The sequence below is a fragment of the Armigeres subalbatus genome, chromosome 3, assembly GCF_024139115.2.
Source record: "Armigeres subalbatus isolate Guangzhou_Male chromosome 3, GZ_Asu_2, whole genome shotgun sequence".
Lineage (NCBI taxonomy): Eukaryota > Metazoa > Arthropoda > Insecta > Diptera > Culicidae > Armigeres > Armigeres subalbatus.
The window spans coordinates 305,194,750-305,208,354 of NC_085141.1; the positions used below are offsets into that span (position 1 = coordinate 305,194,750).

The 13,605-nt window shown below is 39.2% G+C and overlaps 1 protein-coding gene across 2 annotated transcripts in view; it reads left to right on the forward strand.

Annotated features, from left to right (window-relative positions):
* Window positions 1-2,063: 2,063 nt before the first annotated feature.
* The window catches only part of LOC134220617 (transmembrane protein 198), a 36,487-nt gene continuing 24,945 nt past the window's right edge, over window positions 2,064-13,605 (forward strand). For both annotated transcript variants that reach the window (XM_062699716.1, XM_062699717.1), the window contains exons 1-2: window positions 2,064-3,603; window positions 3,692-3,800. In XM_062699716.1, the coding sequence (XP_062555700.1) occupies window positions 3,493-3,603; window positions 3,692-3,800 (220 nt within the window). In that variant the 5' untranslated portion in view covers window positions 2,064-3,492. The remainder of the gene's footprint in view (window positions 3,604-3,691; window positions 3,801-13,605) is intronic.

Below are 13,605 nucleotides of genomic sequence, written 5' to 3' on the forward strand. Positions count from 1 at the left end.
CACTCTCATGCCTCACAATTTGTATTTAGAACAATTTGTTTGACAAAGTACTAGGATCTGAAGGATCATAAAGCATTAAATGTTAATCAAATAATCAGAATTGAAAATAACTTTTGAAAAAGGGTATTAGCAAATTAGAAATCGCAATCCCATGACATTTTTACGTGTACAAGTTATTCAAAAAATGAGATTAATATATTCTCAAAAATGTGGACATTCATTGTGGAATGTAAGAATGCTCCATTCTTCCGAAAAGCAAAATTCTTTTAATTTAAATAACAACACTATTTGAATTACTTTTGATTTGTTTTCATGATTTCTACAAGTTATATACAGCATCATTCTTTTTCTGTGTCAAGGTTTAAGTCTTCAATGATATTTTCTTCAATTCCATCAACGATGGAAGATGAGATAAATTCATCTAAAGTATTAGAAGATAAAGAACTTTTGAAAATCTTCAAATATTACAAAATTACGCATGGCATAAGAATAACTAAGTGAAAAATTTTTTTCCAACGTCTCCTCGTTATCCAAATCGAGCTTAAAATGGATCTGATTCATGTAAGGCACGAAGGAAAATGTCAACATTTGCCTCTCTTGATCATTTTCTTGCATTATGAGTTCTAAATTTCTTCAACTGTTTATATTGACTTTCCGCTGGTTGTTCAGCCAGTGAACCTCAAAGTGTAGATGAGTGAATAAATATTTCCCTACCATTAGCCAGACATTCATGAACACTAGCAGGAATTTCATACGCTCCGTTCTAACTAAGATATTGTTCGTCTTTACTTTTGCAATAAACATGTCGGGAATTATTGATTCCAGGAGATTTATAAATATTTACATATTATGAAATCTCATATTTAGTTCTCCATCAGTAGCTAATGAATAGCTCAGAAAATTAGGTTTAGAGAATGACTCAAACCACTCAAGCCCCAAACGCATTTCAGCGGAATGGCGACGGAAACGGTAAAATTTGACAGGAAATATATGAGCGAACTGTTAAATCCTTCCGTTACCGTTGTGCTGCATTGCATTGGGGGTTTTATTCATTTACTCCTTTGAAAAGTTAATTAAATGAGCTCAAATGGTTATAAATAAAGTCGAAGTTATTACCAATAAATGTATTTTGACCATACCCTTTGAGCGCATAGTTCAGTCTGACCCATTTTCAATAGGAAACGATGGGACTAGATTTCCCGTCGAATGAAACTTGTTGCGAGAAAATCGGACACAAATAAGTGTCTAAATGGCGATTGCGTTCTTTTGCGCACATACATACAGACGCGCATGCACACACATACAGACATCACCTCAATTCTTCGCGCTGAGTTAGTTGATATATACCACTAGGGGTCTCCGGGCCTTCTATCAAACATTCGTTTTTGGAATGAGCATTAACCTTGGAGTACGAGAGAGGCAAAACACGGTAAAAAAACAAATGAAAAAAAATCAGAGTGACTTAACTCTGTTAATTGCAAATACTGGCAAGAAATTCTTTCAGGACATTTTAGTCGAAGCTTTGTCCTTGATGTGTATCATAAAAGAACCTGGGGATTCCTGAGGAAAAAAGTTCTTCACTATCAAAGTTGAAAATAGCGTCGTTTTTGGAAAAAATATTGCTTCCGCATTTTTTTCAATTTTTTTTCACAGTGTAACCATTAGTTTTTGCACACCATTTAAAAGCTTATACAATAACCTTTGTAATGATGTATTAACATTGAAGAAAAAACATTTAAAAAATATTTCAATAAATAGTTGAAAATAAAATATTTTTTCAGAAAATTTGCTAACTTTTTTACCCATTTCTGACTTTGCCACCTTATATCTTTGGAACTAGTGCACCTAGAGACTTCAAATTCAGAATTTCTCTTAATTAGAGTATTGACAATGGAGAGAAAATATTTTAAAATAATTCGGAAGACATGACATTTTCGATTAATGACCGCCCGAAATCCTATAGTGCGCTGGTACAAAGGACAAAAACAAGGAGTGGAAAACTCGACTCCCCTTTTCACCAGCTCGGCAGCAAGGATATCGGTGTCTGTCAGTCGTCAGTCAGTTGGTGGTCTTCGATCATAGCGACCAGCGATGGGTTAGTGCGAATGAAAAACAGGATTTCCCCACCCTGTTTTTTGCACAGTTATTTTATACTGCTGCTGCCACTAGATCCGAAACGAAATTAAGGACAATTGCGGTCGCATTTTGAGGAAATTTCTAGTTACAAAATGCGAGTAGTGCGTCATTCGGCCAAAAATCGTTCTTCCTCGCGTAGGTGTAGAAACGTTGTTGTGTAGGGAAAATTTTCCAATAGAAGGAATCTGTGATGGCAGGCAACTGATGTAAGAGAACGTCGTAAAACGAAGAAAAAACGGATGTGATATAGGTTTTTTGCAGTTTTGTAAAACTTTTTACAGTTCCTCGATTTAGTTTAAGATTGTCTGATTTACAAAGTTTCAGTTTTCTAAGCTTTCTGCAACAAATTTGAAATGTATTGTGTTCAAATACCAAAAATATGAAAGCGATGATGCGGTTTGATATCGAACAAAGAAATCAATCCAAGATATAAGGACCAAAACGAGATTTAGATCAAATTGGTTTCAAAAGTCGTTGCAATTAGGGTCATAACGTGCATCCTTGACCAAGTTTTAAATGGAGCCAAATTTTCACTTCATGTGATAAACTATTTGCTGCCCATGTAGAGAGGACAGGAAATGATAAGGCAGTGACCAGAGGCAGGGAGGAGTGCGCCAAGCGACAAAGCGAGTAAAGACTTCATATGGGATCTGCCAAAACACTGTCAAGTGGGGTTCCAGTGGGAGCCCGGGGGAGCGCAGAAAAGGCTGTGTTTGTGCCAAGAGCAAGTGGAAAATCGATATCCTTTCCGTTTCTGTCAAACGCCGTGCGCTGGAGCAAACAGGAAGCGTAGTGAAGTTGACTGTGGTTGAGTTTTGTTTTCCTTCCTTCGCATTTCGTCGATTCGCCACCATTGGTCCGGGGGGAAACTGGCGTCAAAATAAAAAGGAAAAGCTGTGTTTATGGGGGAGTCATATTTTATGCTACACGTGCGAGGTGAATGTTTTGGAAGAAAATCGCGCGCTCTGACTCGACATTGAAGAGAGAACATTCGTTGGTGTTTGTGTATGTTCGTGGAAGCGTGTTGCATAGCAAAAAGCGCGGATGAGCGAAAGGCAGCGATAAAGATGCTGCGAAGATAAACAAGCCTGCACTACACTATCGTTTGCGTCGAGTGGAAAAGCTTGTTCCTGAGATAGTGAATAGCGATAACGCTTCAAGGGTTTTCGCAGAACAATAGTGCTGCTGATTAACTGAACAGATTTTCTGAGTGCGAGAGATACAGATGCTGCGGTCATGAAGATGGACGGCTGACAGAGGAAGATATTGCATACATTCGGGGGGAAACAAAGCGTCGAGATTTCGCAGGAGTGTTATTGCGCTTCAGGGCGGAAAGAAATCTAGGTCGTCAGCAGGATGCATCACCGACACGAGGAGGGGCGGTATTTTCTGCTGCGGAACGCCAGCACCGGAGCGTCTGTGGATGCCAAAATCGACAACTCGATTGTATGGCCTTTCCTGATACAGGTAATGACCTGGGAAGGTTACTTAGGGGTGATGTCTAGCTGCAGAGCGAGTACAGTTGTGTTTTCACTTATTTCGTGTTATTTTGCAGAATGCAATGGAAAATCCACTTTGCACAACGACGACTGCCGCCAATTCGACGGTTTCGGTGCTACTGTGGACCACGATCGCGGTGTTTGGGATCGTGTACACGTTGCTGGGTGAGTATTCTGGAAAATCTTTAGCATTGTGGATGCGGAGTAGTAGTAACAGCGTCGCAATGGTATGGCTTCATGAATCAACAGTGTGCACGATGTGGTGTGTCTCTTTGTTGTCTATAAGTTGTTCTTACACAAAGTGTCTTAAGAATATTCAAAAATTAAAATCCTGCGCATCCCATGTGATGCAAGCACTGACGGCATTTTAATGGACAATTGGTCGGCGCTCAGCTAAACCGCACCAAGCGGCTTTTTGTCATCCGCGAAACAAATAAATTGACTGGATCTGTTGAAAATCGTACCCCGACTGTTACACCCGGCTCTCCGCATGACACCTTCAAACGCAATGCTTAACAACAGGCACGAAAGTTCATCACCTTGTCTTAGTCCCCGGTGCGATTCTGTTCTCGTCCATAATTTTCCATAGCTCTACGCGGTCTATACTAACCCCTTCCTTTCACTCCTCCGGTAGCTGTTCAGTTTCCCAGATTCTGACTATCAGTTTGTGCAGGCAAGTGGCCAGCTTTTTCGTGCCCATCTTGATGAGCTCAGCTCCGATATCATTCTTACCAGCTGCTTTATTGGTCCTTAGCTGTTGGATGGCATCCCTGACTTCCCTCAAGGTAAGGGTTGGTTGGCTTCCATCGTTCGCTGAACTGACGTAGTCATCTCCTCCGTTGCCTGGACTTTCACTGCCTGTACTCTCAGCGCCATTCAAATGTTCCTCGTAGTGCTGCTTCCACCTTTCGATCACCACACGTTCGTCCGTCAAGATGCTCAAATCCTTATCCCGGCACATTTCGGCTCGCAGCACGAAGCCTTTGCGGGATGCGTTGAGCTTCTGATAGAACTTGCGTGTTTCTTGAGAACGGCACAGCTGTTCCATCTCCTCGCACTCCGCTTCTTCCAGGCGGCGTTTCTTCTCCTGAAAAAGGCGGGTCTGCTGTTTCCGCTTCCGTCTATAACGTTCCACGTTCTGCCGGGTTCCTTGCTTCAGCGCGACCGCCCGCGCTGCGTCCTTCTCCTCCAGAATCTGTCTGCACTCTTTGTCGAACCAATCGTTCCGTCGACTTCATCCCACATACTCGACGTTGTTCTCCGCTGCGTCGTTAATGGCTGAAACTCATAAGAATTCAATTTCAGTTTCAGTTTTAGCACCAAAGCTAGTCATTCGACGGTTCGTTTTTCATGGTTTTCTATCAGGAAGCGAGGTATGAATATAGAATAAACCATTGATGGCTTTGACCGCTTCTAGAACCTACGGATTGTCCCGGGGAACTTGTAGAAGGGGACATTTCAGTCCTAGCGCCAAAGCTAGTCATTCAACGGCTTGTTCCTCATGGTTTTCGAGCGGGAAGCGAGGTATGAATAGAAAAAGGACCATTGACGACTCTGGCCGACTCTGACGACTTCCCGGGGAACCTGTAGAAGAAGACATTTCAGTTTTAGCACCAAAGTTAGTTATTCGACGGCTAGTACCTCATGGTTTTCGAACAGGAAGCAAGGTATGAATATAAAATTGATCATTGAATACTTTGATTGCTTCCGGAACCTACAGATTGCCCCAGGGATACCTGCAGATGGATGCATTTTTGTTTTTGCGCCAAAGCTAGTCATTCGACGTTTCTTTTTTAATGGTTTTCTATCAGGAAGCGGTATGAATATACTTCTTCCGGGACCAACTGATTGCTCCAGGGGAACCCGTAGAAGGGGACATTAAGTTTTAGCGCCAAAAGCAGTATGACTGGTTTTACTGCTAAAACTGAAATATCCTCTCATACAGGATCCCCTGGGTCAATCCATAAGTCACGGAAGCGATCAGAATCGTCAATGATCCATTTTATATTCATACCTCGCCTACGGATTAAAATCCATGATAAAAAGATCCGTCGACTGACTAGTTTTGGCGTCAAAACTGAAATGTCCCCGTCTAAAAGTTCACCTGGAGCAATCCATAGGTTCCAAAAGTTGTCAGAATCGCTAATAATTCATTTCTTCGCTTAATGATCGCAAAGCATGAAAAAAAGTCGTCGAATAACTAAACTGGCGCTAAAACTAAAATGTCCCCTTCTACAGGCTCTTCTGGAACAATCCGTAGGTCCCGGAAGCGATCAGAATCGTCAAAAGTCCATCTTATATTCAAACCTCGCTTCCTGATCGAAAACCATGGAAAACAGCGCACAGTGGGATAAAATTGTCCATAACGCGAGTAAAATCAATATCTTGGTTCGGTACTGACGGATTGCGCTGAAATTTTGACTCAAATCGTAGAACTTTCTGGGGAATCATACAAAGGTGGTTAATAGAGTGGGGCGCAGTTGTATGGAAAAACGCAAACTTCGTCCGATCAAGTGAGATCAAGGTTTTTCTGAATCGTTTTGGGACCCCAATCAACTGTGCAAAATATGGGCTCGATTGGTTGCGACCTTGCATGCCGCAACGCGTTTTATATTTACGTGGAGATTAGTATGGGAAAACGTACTTTTTTGCATTTTTGCTATTAGCGGCTTCAATTTATCATCAATCACGTTAGAGATGGGCAAAACAGCTCATTTCAGTGAGCGGATCTGATCCGTTCAGCTCATTGAAAAGAGTCAGCTCCTTGGATCAGCTCTTCAGTTCTTCAATGCTACATATATTAAAACATAATTGTTAATATTATTATTTTAATTATTGTTCAAAAATTTGAAAAATTTATGTCATTCATTAATTTATTCATTCATTCATCATTCATCTATTTACCTCACTTTGAAATTTTTAAAATGTTAAGCTACTCACTGTAATAATTTCTATTGAAAAACCGACAATTTTAAACTATGTAATAACATTTATTACGCTTTTTCTGACCGTATAGTTTTGAAGTCTAGGAGTTTATTTAGAACCATCACATTTATTTCTATACAAAAACTAACTCAACATTATTTTCTATTCATAATTCTAAGTTACATTTTGTTGATAACGTTTCTCAAATCGTTAATTTGAATAATTCAGTCCCTAATCTCTGATATGTATATGAACCATATCACGTGTCATAAGTTTTCTCTTCATACTGGGTGCAGTAAATCAATGCCTTGTTCGCGCGCGCTTCTAATACTATCGACAGATATATGATTTCCGCACAATGATTTTCATATCACGCTGTACGCGTACAGTGACAAGATGACACACATCTTTTCTTTCCACCGTTGTATCTATTTGACAGCTTCTTTTGAAACTGATTCTACCGCTTTCAAAACTATATTTTTCATCAAAATTAGAAATCATAAACTGTCACTATAGTTCTTCATGAGTATTACACAGTATTTACCCATATTTTTTGAATAAATTGTGAATTCGCGTCAGCAGTTCATTCATCGATATGAAAACGTCAAAGTTTTCCAATTCTTCGTATAAGGTATAGGTATTTTAGCAGAAATGCAGACGTTAATCACTCTATTCTATGGTTTAATCCATGGGGCATCATTGCGCATCTCTTTTCGACAGCTCTTTCGTATGACTTGTTGCATGGTATGCTCGTTTCGAGTCGAGATGCGCAATGCCACCTCTGAACTTTTTGTACGATTTCTTGTTGGAGGGGATTACCCCTCTTAAGATTGGGGCAGCACAAAATACCTTTTGTGTCAACGCATTTTTTCATGTTCCTTACTAAGCGTTCTGAACACTGAAATTCGTCTGAAGATAATAAAATTTTGATAATTATGTCAGAACACAAATTTATAATCAACTAGTTGACCCGGCAGACGTTGTCCTGCATAGTAGGCGAGAATGTGCGTTCCGAACTGCCCATGCAAAGTTCGCATAGAAATCACAATTTTAGTTTTTCACGATTTGCTCAACTTTACTCGTAATTTTCGCATTAGGAAATATCATATAAACCCGTCGGAAACTATAACGAATGTTTCTGCTGAAGAAATGAAAAAAATCCATCCAGCCGTTTTCGAGTTATACGGATACGAACACAGACCATTTCATTTTTATATATAAGAGAAGATAAGGAGTGGCCGATACATTTTCGAGCCCCATCTTCTTTAATTCCTTAGTACAGAGGTTCCCAAACTTTTTGGATATGCTAGGTGGGTCTAGCAGAATCCAATATTGTTTGCAGCCCACAAGGTGCAAAATGAATTGATTTTTAGAAATTTAATAAAAAGTGAGTTATATTGAGCGAATCATAATAAATTACTTTATATTCCTCCATTGATTGGATTTGGATTGGTTTTAGATTGGATTTGGATTGAATTTCAAACAATTTGGATTTTCACTTTTTCTCGGTCCCTTGGCGCGGAATGACCCAAATAAAATTTACTAAAGCTGCCATATCTCAGCAACGGCGCATTTTACTTTGTATCGATAAGTGTTTCGGACTGGAAAAAGTCTGTTAAGCTCGAATCCGTTGAGAAATCGATGAAACAAATATACGTATTTTGAGAAAAATGCTTTTTTATCATTTTGTGAGAAAAATAATATAGTTGGCAACACTGCTTAGCATTCAAAGCATTTTTTCTAAAAACTTCATCAAACTTCAAGCGGAAAACTGGTATTAAAGTTTCTTGTAGCTTTATCGGGGGCTGAGATATCGATATTTGAAAATAGCATTTTTTTAAGAAGCTCCAAAAACAGGGAGGGGTTTCTGGTCGAAGGGGCGGTTCAATCACCATGGTCATATGGTTATTCAAAATAATGGACCAACATTAATATGTGCTAGGTATTTTTCATTATTTTTTAATAGGTTAATTGCACGTGCTCGGTCACTTGGCGCGGAATGACCCATATGACGTCCACTACTTTTTGAAATTTCTAGACCCCCCTCCTCCCTCTGCCACGCTTTTTTGTATACCTAGTATATGTATTGTCACACAATTTTAGCCCTCCCACAAAAACCTGTGATGTCATTATTGAATGACCACTAACAGGTTTATTCGGGAACGGAACTCCGGGTTTTTCAAACACTTATTTACTTCACGCTGACTACCGTTTATTTCTGCACTCCACTTTTACCTCCACGAGATCCTCCTCTCCTCTCCTCCCTCCCTCTCCAAACACTACAGATCCAATTTTGAATTTGTGCAAAACAACGGTACAAAACATTCTGACTAATGGCAAATCAAAGATCCCGCATCCTTCCCAATTCCCAGACCTTATTCCAATTAAAACCCCTGGGATCCTTTCACAAAATGTTCGAAATGACACGATACAGAACTGAAACCATAGAATACAAACAAAAGAGACGGTAGATCTTCCCGGAAACAACCCAAGAACTGGCCTAATCAATAGGAAGACATCTTCAGAGCATAATTGTAGTAAATAATGGACTTACGAATAATTATTTTGGCAATGTTGTGAAAAATATCATCCGGAATTGCAGAAAAACCGATTTTTACTCAGTCAGCTTGCAAATGTTTGTTTTTATTTCATATGTCAAGCGACGTATTTGACATTTCAAACAACAAATTATGTTCTGTTTCGTACAATACAACGGTCGAAGGGCAGGGTACGGAAATCATCGTGCTATCGTGATACCAGCGTGATTCTGGGTGACAGACATATGATTTCATGCTGTACAGTGATATTGGTATCATATATGTGTCACAAGTATAACCCTTCTAATACTATCGACAGACATATGATTTCTGTACAGTGATACACCTACCATGTTGTACGCTTACAGCAGCAGGATGACAGACATATTTTTTACCATTCGCTGTGTTACTATTGTATTATCTGTGTTTCATACAGATTTTTCTTACAAAATAATAAAAATTAATTTTCCATTTTTACATGACCTGTAAATATATTATTAAAATGTAAATACATACTTCGTTAAAATCCGGCCTTTTGCTGATTATTTTAAACTTTTTTTTTTGTTGTTCAAAACACACTTGGTGAATTTTCGATTGATGTAAAGAAACACTGCTATCTGTATAATTGCCAAAAAGTTAATTTGTCGTTATCAAAATTATTTTACCAATATGTACAGCTTTTTTATGATTATTGGGATGGACAAAAAACGCAAAATCCCTATTTACGCCCAAAAAAAATCCCTATAAAAAACGGTTCCCGCTCCAATCGTGGAAATTCTTCGATATGCAAAACTTTCTTAACTAGTCTACCAGGCATTGTCCGTTGTCTTACAAAATATGTAAGTATTTATTATTATATTCTTTATTATCGTGATTTAAAAAAAATGTAGGTGTACAATCTGAACAATCACTGTGAATTTTTCATTCTTCGGATTTTGAAGGCGTTTTCCTGACTTTGTAGATCTTTGCTGATTTAAGGATACTCCAAAAGGATTTCTCACATTTTCTGATATCCCATTTTCTTAGATTCTAGAGCTTCGATTGGATCATTGCCATGACCTTAACTTTACAGAATATCTTCAGACACGTTTAACTCCGTAAATCATACAAGTTCTTAATATTCCCACATTCCCCGGGTAATCAAATACTTCACATTTCTTAGATTCCTGCGTTATTCAGAGTTTGACAAATTATTTCAATTTTCGTTGATTTTTCAGTACATATACGGAAATGGCCTAGATGCTCAAAAATATTCAAACCTCCATTCTCCAAGTTCAGTAGACCCTCTAGAGTGTCCCAGATTTCTTTTTTTCGGTTGGTTTTTCGGATCTGGACCATTTTTTTAAATCCAATTTCTTACGAATGCCATAGCTTATCCAGAATTTACAGATTCATCATGTGGTAATGCGGGACATTTTCCGGGCAATTCGGATCAAGCAGGCTGAATCCAGTACAGTTCTGCATAATCCGAGAAGTCTGGACACTTTATGCTAAAATTAGTAACAGGATTGATAGACATATATGTGCTGTTAGGTATTACTTACACAAATAAATTTTCTAATTCTTTTTGATCGATAATCAAATATAAAACACTTAAGAAGTGTTCTTGTAGGCGATGAAATGTTCATTTAATTGTTGGGAAATAATTAGTTCAAATATAAATAGAAAATATGTTGACGTTTCCTTTTTATAAGAAATGTTTACAAGAAACTAAGAAAAAAGATCAGCGTTCCAGACTTGTCTGAAAATCAGAATTCAAAAAAGCTGATAATGGCAAAAGAAAAAGATTTAAGGTCATCAATTATAACCAGGACAAACAGTTACAATATTTTTATAAATATATGCCTACTGAACGAATCATTTAGTAAATTTAGTGAAATGATGTGGAATATAAATTTCTAAAATAAGTAGTTTGATAAAAAATGGAATATAAAAAAATATCGCCGACGAACACGTTAATTGGTCACTTTCATATTCCAACAAGAAAAAGGACATTTTTCTTATTATGTTTTAATGTCAATGATGGGTAGTGACCGCAACCAGATGGCGCCATTGTTTGCGTTACTAGCATTGCTTGCATTCAAATTTGCTTTGCACTGTACCTGTAACGTTGTATACAACGGGCGCAGAGCAGGGTACGTATCAGCGTAGAATCATCATTGCTTGGGTAATACCACCGTGATTCTGGGTGACAGATATATGATTTTATGTTGTACAGTGATTTTCGCATCATATATCTGTCACAAGTATAACCATGCGTAGTTGACATTTTCATACAAGCGAGCCCATTCATCTATATTGGTTCCCGAAATGCGAGAGCTTAGAACAAGAGAGTAAAAAATACAGAGCACGGTGCTACAAACAAACAGAGTGCACATGTAGCAGTATGCTGGCGGGAAAACCCGTCGCAAGCAAAAGATCCGCTCCGTGCAAGACACAGCTCCCAGTTCGGTTCGTTTGAACCACACGGTTCGCTCGCTAGAATGGGTCGCGACTGATCCGAATCGAGATCCGTGTCGCACGGATCTGAGCTGGTAGCGCAGCTCTCGCTTCCATGTCACAGCAATTTCGAGCTGGACGACGACATGAGCGGAACTGAGAGTTGTTCGGATCTTCGGATCTTTTGCTTGGTACGTTTTTTTCGCTACCGCACTACAAGAGTACTAGGTATCTTTTGTGTGTCCGTTCGTACTTCGTAGCGCCGAGTATGTGGGTATGGGTTAAGAAATAGACGGCAAGCTAGATTATTTTTGCTTGTGTATTTCTTATTCCTCTCTGCAGCAGAAATGATTTCTGTTGCTTGGCTAGATGGTGCTGTCGCTTGGCTTGATGGTGCTTGAGGTGCAAATAATAAACGATCAGCACGTGCGCGGTACTGGACTGGAATGCTCATACAAGCTCGCTTGTGTTGTGTACCGCGAGCTGGTATTTTCGTTTGTGCTGTACAAAATACAACAGCGTGCGTACTCGAGTGCGTACGCTCGAGGGAGTTTCTCTAGGCGCGTGTTTGACAATGATTTCATCAATTCAAAGTGAGCTGCTGAACTGGGCTTCTTTAAAAAAGATCCATGGCTCATCAGCTCAATGTAGACTCAATCTTCGAAGCGTTATAACTTTTTTCGTGGATGTTCCACCAACGTGCCTCCTTCAGCAAAGTTTTGCGGCATCCTTTGGGTTATACTTTAACGCAATGTGCCACTTGGTTTACGATGAACTGAAACCTCTAGTAGAAGAAATGCAAAACTATACGTTCTCCCATACTAATTTCCATACAAACTTCAAACGCGATGCGGAAAGCGAGGAAGCAACCAATCGGTCTCAAATTCTGCACGGTTGTTCAGGACCCTGAATTGCTTCGAAAAACCATTGATTTGAAAAAATGATCATGACGCCCCACTCTAGTGGTTAAGTTCACTGCACGAAGCTGCAAGACCTAGTTTTACCCTAATGCCTCTTATTTGTTATGTTATTCGTCAAGTTCGGACTAACAAAAAATCGACAAAACATATCACATTTGACCTCAAATGTGAGCTCTGTCTACTGCACAATGCTGGGAATTGAGATCTTGCTGATTTTACCCCTCGGTCTTATATTCCTCAAATTTCCTACTAATAACCTCACATTACTAGTCTGATCTGGAATTTTCCAGGGAATCGAGTGGAGTTATTTTTGCCCACCGCACGACTAAAGAAGCTATAATATTGCTCATATGATCCCACGTTCTATTATTTTCTTTTTTTTCGTTATTAAAGAGGCTTTCAGCTCTTGGCTAATTCACCTCTGGCTATTATTTTATAACTATTGCCCAAACGGCCAAGGTCTTCCAGAAAGCATTCCCCAGAAAGTTCTACGATTTGAGTCAAAATTTCAGCGCAATCCGCCAGTACCGAACCGAGATATTGAATTTATTCGCGTTATGGACAACTTTTTCCCATTGCGCAGCGCTCGAATGATCAGTTTTGGCACAAAAACTGGAATACTCCCTTCTATACACACTTAGTTTTTATTTCTGCAGCTCGGCAAAAATCCGCACAGCCGTGCGCCAGCAAAATAAAAAACCGATATTTCAGCAAAAACGACGTTTGTTAGCTGATTTTCGGCAAAATATTTGCTGATTTTCAGCAATTTTGACAGAAATCTCGGCAAAAAACATGTTTACTGGGGCACGGCTGTGCGAATCTCGGTAAAAGTTCAACATTTTGCTGAGATCCCGGTAAAAAAAAATGTGTAGGTTCCCCAGGGACAGTTGGTAGGCCCCAGAAGTGGTCAGAGTCGTCAAAGGTCCATTTTCTATTCATATTGCGCTTCCTGATAGAAAACAATGAAAAAAGAGCCGTCCAGTGACTTGTTTTGGCGCTAAAACTGAAATGTCTCCTTCAACAGATTTCCTTGGAGCAATGCATAGGTTCCGGAAGTGATCAGAATCGCTAATAAATCCATTAAATATTTATTCCTCGCTTCTTGACCGAAACCTTGAGAAAAGAACCCTCGAATGACTTATTCTGGCG